The 16709-nt window shown below is 40.3% G+C and overlaps 1 protein-coding gene across 3 annotated transcripts in view; it reads left to right on the top strand.

Annotated features, from left to right (window-relative positions):
• The window catches only part of LOC149432483 (amine oxidase [flavin-containing] A-like), a 135445-nt gene that overhangs the window by 69031 nt on the left and 49705 nt on the right, over positions 1–16709 (top strand). For all 3 annotated transcript variants that reach the window (XR_016308990.1, XM_089665132.1, XM_089665133.1), the window contains exons 6-7: positions 3924–4065; positions 7350–7499. Coding sequence is in view for 2 of the 3 variants with exons in the window: in XM_089665132.1 (XP_089521258.1) it covers positions 3924–4065; positions 7350–7499 (292 nt within the window). In the remaining variant the exon portion in view is untranslated. The remainder of the gene's footprint in view (positions 1–3923; positions 4066–7349; positions 7500–16709) is intronic.

The following is a 16709-nucleotide window of genomic DNA, read 5'->3' as shown; positions in this document are numbered from 1 at the left end:
TCCCGGCCGGCTCTCCTCCCTCGGTCATCCCCTGTGATGTCACTCACAGGCACCTTGTAGAGAAGGGCCGACTGGGATCAGCGCAGCATACCAGGTAGTTCCTCCCTGCGCTGCTCTGCAATGTGGGAGGAGCAGTCTGGGGTCGGCAAAGCAGGACCGCCGATCTACACATCACCTGTCCCATGATTGATGGGTTGCCGACCTATGCTTTAAATATCTAAGCCATATTGTTGGATAGTGTTTGGAACAGGTTTGAACTCCTGTCAGGTTTTTATTGTGGATATTGTGAATACTGGTGACACAGGATGGGTTTGGTACAGGGTACAGGGCAGGTTCAGGCGCACAGAAAAAGGTGGGATTAAATAGTGTCCCTACAGCCAATTTTAGGTGTTGCCTAACCATTAAAGTGCTACTAAACCCAAAAGCAAACATTTAATTTATTGCAGCTTACCAGTTCTTAAGCGTGTTGCTGCATTAGTTTTCTTTTTTTAGGCTTTCTTTCCTATATTTTCATCTGGTGATCCAGCCATTCTGTCTGTTGTTTTTCAACAGAACTAGCTGTCCTACAGATGTAGCAGTAGAGGGTTGACACAAACCATTTACCACTGATAGGGGTAATACAATTTTAATTATCCAGTGCTTCAGATTTTATTCATTTATGTAAAACCTTGATCCCAAAAGGAAACAATGTTGCTGTAACAGCTAAAAAAGTGTGAACCTTGAATTTGACTTCAATTTGTTACTGTATCTAAATCTTGTATTGCATCTAACAATCCTCCCCTCCCCCCAGACTGACAATGCTGCTTTCCAAAGGAGTCGCTGCTGCTCCCTCATTCAGAGTGCAGGCAGGAGGTGTGTTACTGGCCAGATCACAATAAGAAAAAAGCCAATAAAAAAGAAAACTAATGCTGCAATATGTTACATTTTAGGTTTTGGGTTTAATACTGCTTTAAAGAGCAGCTCCAGTCGTATTTCTGAATATTAAAAGTCAGGAGCTACAAAAACTGTAGCTGCTGACTTTTAATAAACACACAGTCACCTGTCCCAGGATCCTGCGATGTGCTCACCTGAGCCAGTTTCTTCACTAATCACATGTAACCTCCCAAAAAAAAAAACCTCTCTGCAATACACACCAAACTGAACATGTCCAGAGTGCCTGCTAGGGCTCTTTACTATCAGCAAATGGATTTGGGACTATGAATGAAAGGGTGGATCAGAGAAGTCAGGATCAAACAGCCTTTTTACACAATGCAGAGGATTACCCCCTTGGGTTCCACCGTGAGTATAACCAGCATGCTTTACTGCATATACAGACTGATTTTACTGTTGTGAGTTTAGTAACACCTTAAAGTGGAAATGCACTGCATCTGAGCACCACAAACCAAAATTGCTATTTAATTCATTATTAATATTCAAAGCAAACTCCTCCTTCCATCCATGTCTTCATGCTTTTATTTTGCTGAGAAATCATTTCGAAAAATGCCCCCTGGAATTTCTGGCCATGGCCATCTTGAGTTAGGGCAGATGATTCATGTAGCATTTACTTCTTGGAATCCATCTGCCCTTAGCTCAGGCATTGGCTTAGCTGAGAACCCTATCTCCCCTCCTCAAGACTCCTGGGATGTATGACATCATTTCCCAAGGCATGGAAACCAGGAAGAAACTGAAGAAATGTAAAAAAAAAAGGTTAAAACAAGTAAATATGATATACTTTACCATCTACACTACTAAATGATCAAACGTTTGTGGTCACCTGTTAATCTCACATACTACAGTATATGGCATAAATTATGTGACACCCCCTCCTAATTATTGAGTGCAGGTGTTACTGTTACAGCATACAAAGAAATATTAAACTACTATGTGCTTCCAGCCTTGTGATGGCAGTTTTAGGACGTGAGGACGTGACTGTGCCCAAATGTCTGGTCTAAAATGATATAGTTTGATGAGCTTGGTGTGGAGGAACCTGTGTTGCCTTCACAAACCTATTGAAAATCTTTGGGATATACTCAAATGCCTATTGTGTGCCAGACCTTCTCGTTCATTCTCAGTACTAGACCTCATAAATGCTGTTTTTACTAAATGGGCCAAATTCCCACAGCAACGCTTTCAAAGTGTTTTTCAGTTGTGTATCAATGCTCATGGTTTTGGAATGGCATATTGAACAAACTTGTATATTGTAGGTGTGATGGTCAGGTGTCCACAAACATTTGATAATATAGTGTATTTACTAATGCCAGCAGCATAAGGATTGAAAATAGTCAAAGTTGATTTGAGTAAGTGCAGTTCCACTTCTAACTGGGAAACACCTGCTGGTGGACACTTGAATTACAATATTTTAGTCTGAGGACCACAGGGCCACCAAAAAGTGTTCTGGCCATTCTGCATGTTCCTGAAACCTCTAAATTCTACATGTCTCCCCAATGCAGGACAAACAATAAAAATACCGTCTAACTGACAGTGTGCATGTACCCTCCTGCTTATTAGAAATTGCATTTTCTGTATCGGTTTCTAAGTAGTGAATATTCAGTTTGCTAAGTAAACAGTTTCTGCTCCATTAGTAAATCAGCTCCTGTCAAACAAAATCACAAGTGTAATGGTGTAGCCAGCCTGTCACAATCGTTTTATAATAATTTCTAAATGGTTTCAACGTGCTTTACATGATTTCATTAACTTAAATTCATAACAGGGCTTGAACAGGAGATTATTGCAGTCTAAGGCCCCTTTCACACGGGTGATCTGATCGGGTCCGCTTGTCTATTTTTTTTTTTTAATGGACTTGATTGGAAGGTCCATTCAGACCTATGGATGGGTGGGTATGTAAACAGACTTGTGTCCATTAACCTCCCTAACGGTATTCCCGAGTGTAGCTCGGGGTAAAATGTCTGTACTAAAAGCGGTAACCCCGAGCTACACTCGGGCTTACCATGCGGCGCTGCATAGGGAGTCCCTGCAGCACTTACCTTGTCCTTGGCTCCCACGATGTGTCCCCTGCAGCGTCCCCGGCCATCTCCCCTTCGGCGGATGCCGGCATCCGCCTCCTGTGTTCCGGTCCCTGTGACGTCGGGACGTACTGGCGCCGGCGGGAAATTTGAAAATTTGTTATTTTTTTCAAAACGATTTTACATAGTAAAACATTGCTGTTTCAACCCATTTCACATACATTTTGTCCCGAGTGCTTTGTCCTGTCCCCTGTCTGCATTTTGATTGTTCTTTTTGCCTGGAAACTTAGAAAAGTCCATGGCGTCCAAAAAGTGTCCCGTTAGGTCAAAAGCGGGTTTAGATCAGCTAGAGAACAGCGATAGTAAATCAGAACCACTTGCAGAATTGAGTTATAATGATTTGTGGGGAAATTCATCATCTGACACTGAAAACAATTTTGTGACTTTGCTCAGCGATGTGCGAACTTGGCGCTATATTTCAAATTTCAGTGTTTTTGGTTTGATTATATTATTGAATTAAATGTATGATTTGGAATCTTGTTCAGACAGATTTCAGTGAGTTATTCCTAAAAATTACAGCCTACAATAAAAAAACTACATATTTCCATGCAAAATAATGGTACCGCTTTCAGCACCAAAAATATGAAATAATCATACCGCTAGGGAGGTTAATGTACACCCAGCTACCTCTGGTCCAATCTGGTCTGCTTAAAAAAAGAAAAGGAGGGTCCGTCCTCTTCCTTTTAGGTCAATCAGATTGGAGGGTAGGCGGGTATTAATGGGTAGCAGAGTCCTTTTACATCTGGCCACCCATAGAGCCTATAAACTGCATGGACATGGACCTGTCATCCACCCGCTCTGCTTCAATCAGCAAATCCTCTGCTGACAGGGATGGAATCCACCTCATTTGAAATGGTCCTAATACAATAGAACCTGATAATATTTAATAAGAATGTGAAATATATGCTTGGTATTTTTCAGAGCAGCTAAAAGATTTGCTCAGCTATTTGTGAATGTGAATGTCACCTCCGAAATACAGCATGTTTCTGTTCTGTGGTTCCTGTGGTACACAAAACTTTGTGGAGGAACAGATCGCATGTTTTCTGTGGACAATGGAGGCCAGGTAACAAATCTTTTATCTAATATGTTAAAGAAACAGTCATATGCTGGCAATGACTATGCTATGCGAAGTATTAAAAGTAATAACAAAATCACATGCAGAGATCAGCAAGCTAGTAAAGTTCGATTCACTGAATGTTTGCCGAACCCAGCAGAAAATTTTTGAACTCCCAATCATAACACCCAAACCCCATTAACGTCTATATAATTTTTTTCTGGCCGTTTAAAAGACAAATTTGCATGCTTTTTTTTAAAAAAAGGAAGGGAAAGTGAGGCACTGTCATGGGGGACAGGTACAAATGTAAAAAAAATTAAATAATAGTAACATTCAATGGGAGCAGGTCTTTTAATATGGCTTAAAAGACAATATAAAAAATACAATATTCCTTTAAATACACAATTCCTGCATGTCTTAAACCTGCACATGAAGCTGCTCATATATATTATGTACTCCAGCACAAGTGACATTAAGAAAGAAAAAAATATTTGTGATAAATGACATTTCCTGGCTGTCTTGTTCTATTGGTAAAAAATGTGTGGGATCCTCCTCAAAAATCCTAGGTAAGGGTCTGGTATAAAGTTTTGAGGAGGAACCCATGCCATTTTGTCAACTAAGGGACAAATACACATTGTTTACAAAAAATGTTTTTGCGCCATTTTCTGAAAAATGAAAAAAAAAATCAGCATGAGGTTCCCTTCAAGATCCATACCAGATCCCGATGGTTGGCTAGAAAAGAGAGGGGTATCGAATATGTCCTGAACCATACCAGTCAATATGTCCTCAACATTAAGGGGATGCAAAGCCTCCCTCCCCTTCAGAGCACCTTGTTCTTATGTTGCTGGCATTAAATGTCTCATCTCCATATCCCTGGTCTGGTTTTGGGGGAGGACTTATTGGAATTTGGATGTTCTCTTTAAGGTATGGGGCCAACAAATTTCTTGCTTTTCCCCCCCTACATGAATGAATAATGGGTACCCCCATTAGAGGCTCTGACAAGTGGAAGGAGACAGCACACTCTCCCAACAAAAAGAGGTGGTGCTTTGGTGGCCTGATGGGGAGTTTGCCATTTGAAGCTCTTTTTGGAGGAATACCCTGGTTGACCCTGTGAGCGTTTCCTATGCAAGGACCGATTGCAGCACCTGCTGGATTTATCATGCTGCTTATGTTGACCGACCTGTGTGGCGGTCAAGACTTTTGGTAAGAGGCTGATCTATTTGGGTGTATGGTGGTGGTCCACTTCTTGAATTGGAACCCCTTTCCTTTGCACGGCTCTTCATTTCTTTGTACGGGAAACCTACATGGACTTTGTTGTCATCTACATTATTGTGTATGGGACTTTATGTTTTAACTATAGGAGAGTTAGTTGCATGAGGCCTAAAAATCAGGTTTGATTCAATTGACCAATTTGCCTCCCAGCTTTCATTATTTTAACTACATTTATCAATATTACTTTTTTTCCTGCTATAGACATTTTAGAGGGTAGCTGAGCAAGTGAACAGAACCTGCAATAGTAAATTCTAATTTTGCAGTTCTGTCTACAATCTGAACATTGATGCAGTGATTACAAGGAAGATGGAAGTTTTTGGTAGTGACAAAAATGCATGTCTAGCTGCACACATCGCTTTTTGGTAAATGGGCTGTGGAGATCTTGCTGCATTGTGGTAGAATAGTAATAGGAGCCAGGGATGAGTAAGTAGCACAAATTTTCTCAGTAGCACAGGCTGCTATTATATGACTAACAGCACCATAAGAAAGTCACTCAGGACACTATCCAGTATCTATGAAAGAGGCACTGCAGGGAAGATACAGTATTTAACAGAAGCAGACATCTCTACACTCACCGGTCACTTTATTAGGTACACCTTGCTGGTGCCAAGAAAATATCCCCCACACCATTATACCACCACCAGTCTGAACCGTTGATAGAAGGCAGGATGGATTCATGCTTTCATGTTGTTTACCCCAAATTCTGATCCTACCATCTGAATGTTGCAGCAACCAGTCTGCCCATTTTCCTCTGACCTCTGACATCAACAAGGCATTTTCGTCCATACAACTGCCACTCACTGGATATTTTCTCATTTTCTGACCATTCTCTGTAAATCCTAGAGATGGTTGTGCATGAAAATTCCAATAGATCAGCAGTTTTTGAAGTACTCAGACCAGTCCACCTGGCACCAACAACCATGCCACATTCAAAGTCACTTAAATCCCCTTTCTTCCCTATTGTGATGCTCAATTTGAACTTCAGCAAGTTGTCTTCACCATGTCTAGATGCCTAAATGCATTGAGTTGCTGCCATGCAATTGGCTGATTAGAAATTTGAGTTAACAAGCAATTGAACAGGTGTACATAATAAAGTGGCCAGTGAGTGTATGTATACACACACATAACTAATGTGTTTGGGGCTGCATCCTAAAAAAAACAACAACTTCAGCTTTAAATCTAGATATACTCTTATGGAAATGCACATCATTAGAAATATGATACAAAATGTCCTATTAGAGGCAGTCCCCGGGTTATGAACAAGATACAGAACGTAGGTTCGTTCTTAAGTTGAATTTGTATGTAATTTGAAACAAGTAAATTTTTTAAGTGTACCTCCAGCCAAAAATAATTTTTACGTTTTATGGATAGCATAGGGAAGAGTAACACCCCTGTAATGATTATTTTGCTGTCTGTGCCCTTGTTCAGAAGATTTCACCTCAATTTCTGTCCCTGTGACAACTGAATTTTGAAAATTTTGAGTTGTCATGGAAACAAACATTGGTGGTAAAGCTTCAATAAAGACACCTTTTTCCTATGATAACTCTTACAGGAGTGAATGTCCACTCCTAGGGCTAGATTTCCTCTCACTTCCCGCTTCTTCCTCCATTCGTAAGTACGAGTCATCTGTAACTTGAATGTTCGTAACTCAGGGACTGCCTGAAGTGCCATTATAATATAATACTGCAGTCACCCTAGGAGTCTCTTCAACCAAGGTACCCACAGAATGAAAATATTGGTGATGCTAAGATTGAAACCTACCTCCTGTGCATCATGTACAACTGGGCCTCAGAAAACTGTTAAGAAGCATTGTGCAATGCATTGATTAGATACATTTGGAGCATTTCTCTGCAGCCACATTTTGCAAAATCAGGTTGTTGAATACAAGTTTTCTTGGGTTTTGTAGGTTCCTGGAGTACCTTGTAAAGTAAACATAATATACAAGCAGTAAGGTACAAACGTAAAAGGAGCATAAGGGTAATATGAAAGTCAGATAAAAGTAATTATTTCATTTCTTTAAGGAAAGGAAGTTTATTGGAGGAGCAGGACAAATAAGTGAGAAGATAATGGAGCTTCTTCAGGATCGAGTCAAGCTTCAAAGACCAGTAGTCAGACTTGACCAGTCTGGGGAAAATGTCACTGTGGAAACCTTAAACCATGAAACCTATCATGTAAGTGTATACATTTCCCATAATCTGTATCCTGCTATATAACTGGTTTTTTACATGAAGGTATCAAATACCTAGATGAGTGAAACTAATGACCACAAATATGAGTAAAATTACACAGGTTTTAAGTTTGGAGAAGTTTTTGTGTCCAAACCACTGAATGACTACACAAAATGGCTTTTTTTGACTTAACATTGTATTCTGTCAGAAATATTGAAAAGACCGAATATTTTTGGAGGCTAGATAGAGGGCATATTTATGCAGTATAATTGAAATTATGCAATGTCATGTTGCTGCTTTCACCACAGTTGTGCTTTGCCTTGATCACAATCATAGTTTTAGAAAAAGGTCAGTTGCAGATCAGAAGGAATTTACCTGGAGGTCAAATGCATCTGTGAATGAACTCAGATGGAGCTCTGAAGTGTCTCCTATTGATTTTAAGCACACGCTGAATGTACAAGAAGGTATACAGCATTGGCCCTTCTACACAATTCCTAAGAATGATAGAGAAAGGCACATTAGGGTTGTTGCAGTACTACCTACTAGTAATTGGCATATTATGTGACAGGATGTGGGAGTAGATCTTGCCTACTTTCTAAAGGATAAATTCACCTTTTAAAAAAAAAATAATAAATGCACATCTTTTTGCAGATAAAACATGTGCATTTATAATTTTTTTTACTTGGAGCCTAGAAAGCATTGCACCAGATCCTCAGTAGATCTTGGGTGCCATGCAGGACTCCTGCAGACTTGTCAGTGTATCTGTGTGCTCGAACCTCATATTACCAGGCAGACACACACTTACATGAAGAAAGAATGTACCACCACAGCATTCAAAAGTGCCTTGGTAGTTCATTGAGAACTACAAGCCAACAACCTCAAAGACTGTTGGTTCTTGTAGTTTTCCATTCACAGAATTCTGTGAATGAATGATGCCGTCGTGTGGGTGGAGCCCTACGCGGCTGCATTATTTTTATAATAGTGACAGCTAGTGGGGGGAGAAGATATCCAGATGCAGAGGAGCAGGCAGCGGCTCTGGCAGTGGGAACATATTACAGGTGGGACATGTAACATGTTCCCAAAGGTGAACTTATCATTTATTAAAAAACAAAATGTTTTTGTATTGTGAACAAATGGCCTGTCTGTTTGTTCACTACTAAAAATGATGTAGGTATAAATCAACTTCTGGAAAAGGACTTTTAAAGAACAGTGACATGCTACTATTGATGAGGGTTCATGGTCAGCAAGTAAGAGGTCCATAGAGCCCCTTACCAGCTTAACTGATGAAATAAACAATATTTCACAGGTTTTTATTGAAAAAAATATAGAAGCAAATTTGGTAGAAAAGGCCACTTCCTCTAGAGTGGAAAGTATTTCTATTCTCAACCAGTTGACAATTTTTATATATGCCATAAGGCAGGGGTGTCAAACTCAATTTCATTGCAGGCCACATCAGCATTATGGTTGCCCTCAAAGGGCTGGCTGTATCTCTAAGACTAGCTGTTCAGAGCACAGTCCCCCCCTTAAATCAGATATCAAAACTCCCCCCACCATCAGAAGTCAAGAGTCCCCCACCCTCCCTTACATCACAGTGCACCCCCTTACCTTGTGCTGCTGCAGGGAAGAAGCTGGGTGCAGAGCTTGGAAGCAGAAAGTGTAGGGTCAGGAGGAGGACCTAAGGAGGGCTGGAGTCAGCTGCCGGAGTCTGCTGAACGCTGAGACCAGGGGATGCAGAGACCATGGGGTGATTCAGCTGAACAGAGAGGCACATGATCTGTAGGAGGAGTTCTGTCCTCCTGTCTGATGCCGACTGCTGAGACGGGAGGGGTAGGGGAGACAGAGATGAAGGAAGTGCTGCAGCTGCAGGAGTGGTGCGAAGGCCACATGAAATGGTCTAGCAGCCACATGTGTGCTTTACACAAGTGCCGTAAGTGATATTTTACAATGTGTAGCAAAGTGAAATATCTGAAAGGAAACATTGATAACTAGTGCCTTACCAATATAAGAACTGTTATTCACCTTGATAAATGGTGGGAGGCCATAAAAAAACTTTATTGTATGTCATCTCTGGCAGTTTTCTGTGACAAATGCAAAAACAATCTTAACTAGAAAAGCTACAATTTCTGGGGAAATTGTGTGAAGTGTTCTTGCCTCCACCAGTAGTCTACAACTGGAGTGGGCGGAGTAACTGGGTGGAGTGGCTTGAGTAACTGTTGTGTGGTTGGAGTGGCTGGAGTAACTGTGAAAAGGTTGGACTGGGCAGAGTAACTTTATGGAGTGGGCAAAGTAACTGTGTGGAGTGTTTGGAGTGAGTAAAGATAGTAAACGTTACACTAACCAATTGATTGATCAAATTTAAAAAGTGCACATGGCAAGCTTGATAGAATGAGAAATGCATTTCAACTTTTAATTATTTATATAGCACATTTAGTTGCAATGTTGTTGCCCAAAGTGCTTCACAGTTACATTAAAACATACATTTATAAAAACATTAGCAGCATTATCACCTCAAATACTCTCTACTGTAGAAAACTTATGTCCAAACCTTCACCAGAAGCCAGCCAAACTGTCACAAATTCAAAATTAGATTTTAAATAGGAATGAGAAGAGTGGTTAAAAACAAACTGCTCCAAATTGCTCACTTCACTGGCGCCTTCAAATGGTCGTAGTTTTAAAAACTATAAATCCTACAGCGAAGAGCTTTATATTGTGAGAATCACAAGACCCAGACCTACATTTTGATGCATAGTATGTCTCTGAAATATTAAACATGAAGGTACAGTTGCAGTTTAGAAATTGCCCTTCAAATTTGAGGTGACTAGAGTGCAGTTTCAATTAATGTCAATGGGCGGCGTGAGTTGCAAACAAATGGTCATATTGTGAAAACTATCAGGACTATGGCTTAGCCGTGGGCATTTTCAGTGGCAGCAGGGATAGCTGAACGTTTTGATATACGATTTGTGTAGGTGGGCTTGAAAATGAGGGAGTGATGGCAGTTTAGAAATCCTGATTTTTCAGCTCACACTCTAGCTTTTGTCAGCTCCCACTCTAGTTTTGAACATTGCGCCATTCATTCCTATGAGACCAATTTCACCACAAAAACGCCGATATTTCGTGAACCATTAGGCGAAATGTTCCACAAAGTAATAGCACACCAATCGGGAACAATCCACACGTTTCGGTATATTACTGTCTATGTAGTGTAAAAACTGTGGGAGGAGTTAGGGTGGTAAATTTGGCTATAATAATAAGAATATATATGTGAGATAACAGTAAGTGGTCTTGCCATGCAAGAACTTAATTAAGTGTTCTTGCAAGAACACTTATTGTTATCTCACAAATATATTCTTATTATTATAGCTAAATTTACCATGCTAACTCCTCCCACAGTTTTTACACTACAAAGACAAGTAATATATCAAAACGTGCGGATTGTTCTCGATTGGATTGCTATTACTTGTGGAATGTTTCGCCAAATGGTTCACAAAATATCTCTGTTTTTGTGGTGAAATTTTCCCATAGGAATGAATGGAGCAACTTCAGTGGGAGCTGACAAAACTAGAGTGTGGAAGGAAAAATCAGGACATGATTTCTAAACTGCCATCACTCCCTCATTTTCAAGCCCACCTACACATATCTTATATCAAAACGTTCAGCTATCCCTGCTGCCACTAAAAATGTCCACGGCTAAGCCATAATCCTGATAGTTTTTACAATATGACCATTTGTTTGCAACTCTCGCCGCCCATTGACATTCATTGAAACTCCACTCTAGACACCTGAAGTTTGAAAGAAACATTTCTAAACTGCGACTGTGCCTTCATTTTTAATATTTCAGAGACATACTATTCATCAAAATCTAGGTCTGGGTCTTGTGATTCTCACAATATAAAGCTCTTCGCTGTAGGATTTATACTTTTAAAACTACAACCATTTTAAGATGGCAACCACCAGTGAACTGAGCAAGTTGGAGCAGTTTGTTTATAAAAGTTCCTCTCAGCTTGCACTAGAGTGAGTTGCCATAGGAACCCAGCTGTGTCAGCAGCCAGCAGAGTGACCAAAGCTACTCCGCCCACTCCAGTTGTAGACTACTGCTGCAGGCAAGAATACTTCACACAATTTCCCCAGAAATTGTAGATTTTCTACTTCTTATTCTTATTATTATAGCCAAATTTACCACCCTAACTCCTCCCACAGTTTTTACACTACAAAGACAGTAATATATCAAACCGTGCGGATTGTTCCCGATTGGTGTGCTATTACTTTGTGGAACATTTCGCCAAATGGTTCAAGAAATATCGCCGTTTTTGTGGTGAAATTGGTCCCATAGGAATGAATGGCGGAATGCTCAAAACTAGAGTGGGAGCTGACAAAAGCTAGAGTGTGAGCTGAAAAATCAGGACATGATTTCTAAACTGCCATCACTCCCTCATTTTCAAGCCCACCTACACATATCTTATATCAAAACGTTCAGCTAACCCTGCTGTCACTAAAAATGTTCACGGCTAAGCCATATTCCTGATAGTTTTCACAATATGACCATTTGTTTGCAACTCACCCCTCCCATTGACTTTCATTGAAACTTCACTCACAGCCACCTGAAATTTGAAGGGACATTTTTAAACTGCGACTGTGCCTTCATTTTTAATATTTCAGAGACATACTATGCATCAAAATTTACAAGTGTTTGAAGATGGCAATCGCCAGTGAAGTTGGCAAGTTGGAGCAGTGTGTTTACAAAAGCCTGTCAGCTTTCTGTGACTGACTGAGTGAGTTGCCATAGCAACCAAAGATGACTCACCAGGCAGCTGAGTCACCAAGGCTGGACTGTGAGCTGCAAAATAAAAGTTGAAATGCATTTCTCACTCTATCAGGCTTGCCATGTGCACTGCTTACATTTCATCAATCACTTGGTTAGGGTTGGTTGCAAGAACACTTCACACAATTTCCCCAGAAATTGTAGATTTTCTAGTTAATAATATATTGTTGTTATTTCAAAGTGTAAGTATTGGCAGATAAAAAAGACCTCATTTATTCAGGGATGGAATAAAAATAAGAAACATTTTTTTTTAATTATAACCTCTAACTATATTTATATGGACTAGTATTCAGGGAGGAGTGGTATAGGCCAGTCAGTGTTGTGAATTTTAAATATGAAGCTTGCTGATTGAAGCACAAAACACAGGGACGACCTCACCAATAAGCTTCTGTTCTTTCACACTCCAATCCTAGCTTTGACCGTACTGCATCACAGTGTTTCTCAACCATTTTTTCAATTTGGGTAACTTTTAACCACTTGCCCTCCAGAGGATTTATCCCCCTTCTTGACCAGGCCATTTTTTGTGATAGGGCACTGTGTTACTTTAACTGACAATTGCGCGGTCATGCAGCACTGCACCCAATTGAAATTTATATTCTTTTTTTCCCACAAATGGAGCTTTCTTTTGGTGGTGTTTGAACACCTCTGGTTTTTTATTTTTTGCACTATAAAAAAAAAACAATTTTGAAAAAAAAACAATATTTTTGACTTTTTGCTAAAAAACACATCCAGTAAAAAAAATTAATAAATCAAATTTCTTCATAAATTTAACCCAAAATGTATTCTGCTACATGTCTTTGGTCTTTGCTAATCAAATTTCTTCATAAATTTAGCCCAAAATGTATTCTGCCACATATCTTTGTACATGTAAATTAATTGGTTTACGTGAAAGTTCTAGTGTCTACAAATGGTGGTATATATACTGGAATTTAATTTTTTTTTAAATATTAATAAATGCGGCAATCAGCGACTTATAGTGGGACTGCGGCGGGCATTCTGACACTGGGGGGAACTGACTAACTGCTACTGACATCCCAATGACACTAATACAGAGATCACTGCTAATAAAAAACACTGACACTGTACTAATGACATTGTGAAGGAAAGGGTTAACATTTGAGGCGATCAAAGGGTTAACTGTGTGCTGTGTTACAAAGTATGCTGTTTTACAAAGTGTGCTGTGTGTGTTTTACTTGGGAAACATACTGCTGTGTATTTCTCTGCTGTGCTTGGGCACCATGGTTGAAAAATGGCTGCTGTATTACATTGACTACAGTGGAGAAAGGTAAAAGATCAGGACCTGGGTATGTTCTGAATGAAAAAAAAAACACAGGTTGAATGGGAAAACAGACAATCCTTCAGCAAATAACAGTTAAAACTTATGTATATTTATCTAGCCGTTTGCTTACAGATACACTTTGAAACTGTTACATTTCCAAACCACAGATGTTGATTACATTTTTTAGTCAATTTTATAGTAGACACAGTTGCTCCTCTATATTTATATAACAGCATGATCACACTTTAAATATTGCTGACATGCTGAAGCTGTTCAGATCTAGAAAATTAGATTCTTTAGACTTCATGCACATAAGGTATCAAAAACCTGTTTATGTTTTAGAGGGAGGGAGGAGTGTTTAGAGGGAACAAAACCAAGGCCAGAGCGTTCAGAAGAGGAGCGTTTCAGGGAAAAAATGCTTGATGTACCTAAACGCATTTAACCGCGACTTAGCCCTAGGAGCGTTTAGCGCTTGAATTTTCATTTCAATGGCCAGCATTTGGCCAAGGGAGTGAATTAACACCCAAGAGCTTGATGCGCTTACATTTGCCTAAACGTGTTTACATAATGTGGCTTTAAGTGCCATTTTAATGCTTAGTTTTCCTCCCTTGAAGCAAGAGGAAAAAATGTCCAGTGTTTATTAGGGCTTATGTTGAAAAAGAAGTAAGGTCTCTGCAGACTGGAAGGTCTTGTTTTGTACACTGTTAGTGATCCATGTACAGGTACTTTACAACCAGGACTACAGCAATGTACCATTCAATGCTTCAGTCGGTCCTGAATACGGCTGCCAGACTCATTCACCTTTCCAACCACTCCGTTTCCGCCACCCCCCTCTGCCAATCCCTCCACTGGCTTCCGATCGCGCAACGGATCAAATTCAAAATCCTAACATTGACGTACAAAGCCGCCCACCATACTGCCCCGAACTACATCACTGACCTAATATCCAAGTACCGCCCAGCACGCACACTCCGCTCCTCACAAGACCTCCTTCTCTCTAGTTACCTGGTCTCCTCCTCCCATGCCCGCCTGCAGGACTTCTCCAGGGTGTCACCCATCCTCTGGAACTCCCTGCCCCAACCCATCAGATTATCACCTACTCTCCTCTCCTTTAGGCGCACCCTGAAAACCCATCTCTTCAGGGAAGCCTACCTTAACCCCCTGCTAACTTGACCGACCTCCTCCACTATTCCTACCACTCCATCCCCCACAGCTATCTCCTCCTGTACCACTATCCCCTCCCTCCTAGATTGTAAGCTCCAAAGAGCAGGGCCCTCAATCCCCTCATGTTTTGCATTGTATTGGTATTGTTCTGTCACATGTTCTGTCCCCCTTTGTAATGTACAGCGCTGAGCGAACTATTGGCGCTTTATAAATACTGTATAATAATAATAAAATAATAATTCAGCCATGGATAGACTAAAAATCTCAGTAACCTGTGTACAGTCTTATGTGGTATGGGAAAATGGGAAGTATTGTAATTGAGGATGTTGTACTTTGTAAGGGGAAGTTCACAAGGTTCAGTTTCTAGGCATGTAGACTAAACACAATGTGAAATGTGCAGTTGCTTAACAGCTGTGGTGAGGGGTTAATATATAATTAAAGTGTCTTTCATTTGCAGCAGACTAAACTCCTGATCCATGAAACAGCACTTTCAAAAGTGGCAAATCAAGAAATATTACTACATGTGATAATGCTGCTTGATATATGATTGGAAGCTATAACGAGCAGGGCCCTCTGTTTCCTCTTGTACCAAATTGTATTGTAACTGTAATGTCTACCTTCATTTTGTAAAGTGCTGCGCAAACTGTTGGCGCTATATAAATCCTGTATAATAATAATATAATAATTTATCAAAGATGAAAAAGTGTATCACAGTATTAACACTAGATATTTTTAATGTATGCAATTTAACATGGCCTTGCTAAACAATAAATTGGTGAGTTTGGTGATCTTTTAAAGAATAAACAGACTAAATTGTAAGATATAGAAATTTTAAATCAGATGACAGTTCCAACCCCCTTTCTGGAATAATCCCACTAATTCACCCAAACAAGAATACACTGACTTCAGATATATCTTAAGGGCCCCATCTAGAAATCAGGGGTATGGTCCTATAGCAAAATTTCTGATGCCTTAAACAGTAAAAAAAATGCACATTTAGGCTGCTTTCACAGTGCTCTATTGAAAAAATGTATGAAAAATGCATGTGTTTTTGATGCATTTACAGTGCATTTTCTGGTTGCCTGACTCCTAGCATGCACCTGTGAGGCAACTGCAGTGCAATTTTGATGCATATGCTTTTCATATTGATGGGGAGGTGCCTTTTTGGTGTGGTTTTGAAAAGCATACCAAAGATGCAGCATGCAGGACAGTAGGACACCAGCACAGTGGTGTGAATAGTCCCAAAGGATTTAAAGGATTTGCACAGTAAGTGAAGAAAAAAATTAGTAGGAGAGTTCAGTTACATAACCTGTCAAAGTGTCTCTGCTCCAATCATTGCAGCCTTAAAGTGATTCTAAAGCCTGAAGGTTTTTTACCTTAATGCATTCTATGCATCAAGGTAGAAAATCTTCTGTGTAACAGAATGCCTCCCATACTTACCTGAGCCCCATCGTGATCCAGCATTGTGCATGAGAGCTGCGGCTCTCCTGGCTTTGCCCCTCTTCACTGGGCAGATTGATAGCAGCAGGAGCTATTGGCTTCCGCTCCTGTCAATCAACTCCAGTGACAAGGGAGTGAGGGGTGGGGCTGATTTCCACTGTCCATGTCAATAGACACAGCAGCAGGACTCGGGAGTGTGCCCGCATAAGTGCCCCTGTGGAAATCTACTTCCTGTTGGAGGCACCAGCAAGAGAGGAGGAGCCAGGGGCGCCGGCGAGAGACTCGGGCTGCTCTGTGCAATTCAATTGCACAGAGCAGGTAAGTATAGACATGTTTGTTATTGTAATTCCTTTACAACCGCTTTAAGTAGAGAGAAGTCCATGGGACACCACAGGCACCGTGGAGTAAACACTGCAGTGTCAAGCAACGGTATCTCCTCAGCTCTGTAAATAAGCCCCTAAAACATCATTACTCAAACTACATTTTTACCTTGTTTCTTTGCAGTGGTACT

Source organism: Staurois parvus, unplaced genomic scaffold (genome assembly GCF_062004578.1).
Source record: "Staurois parvus isolate SC_StPar_1 unplaced genomic scaffold, SC_StPar_1.0 ptg002140l, whole genome shotgun sequence".
NCBI lineage: Eukaryota > Metazoa > Chordata > Amphibia > Anura > Ranidae > Staurois > Staurois parvus.
This window is presented reverse-complemented; position numbering and strand designations above follow the sequence as displayed.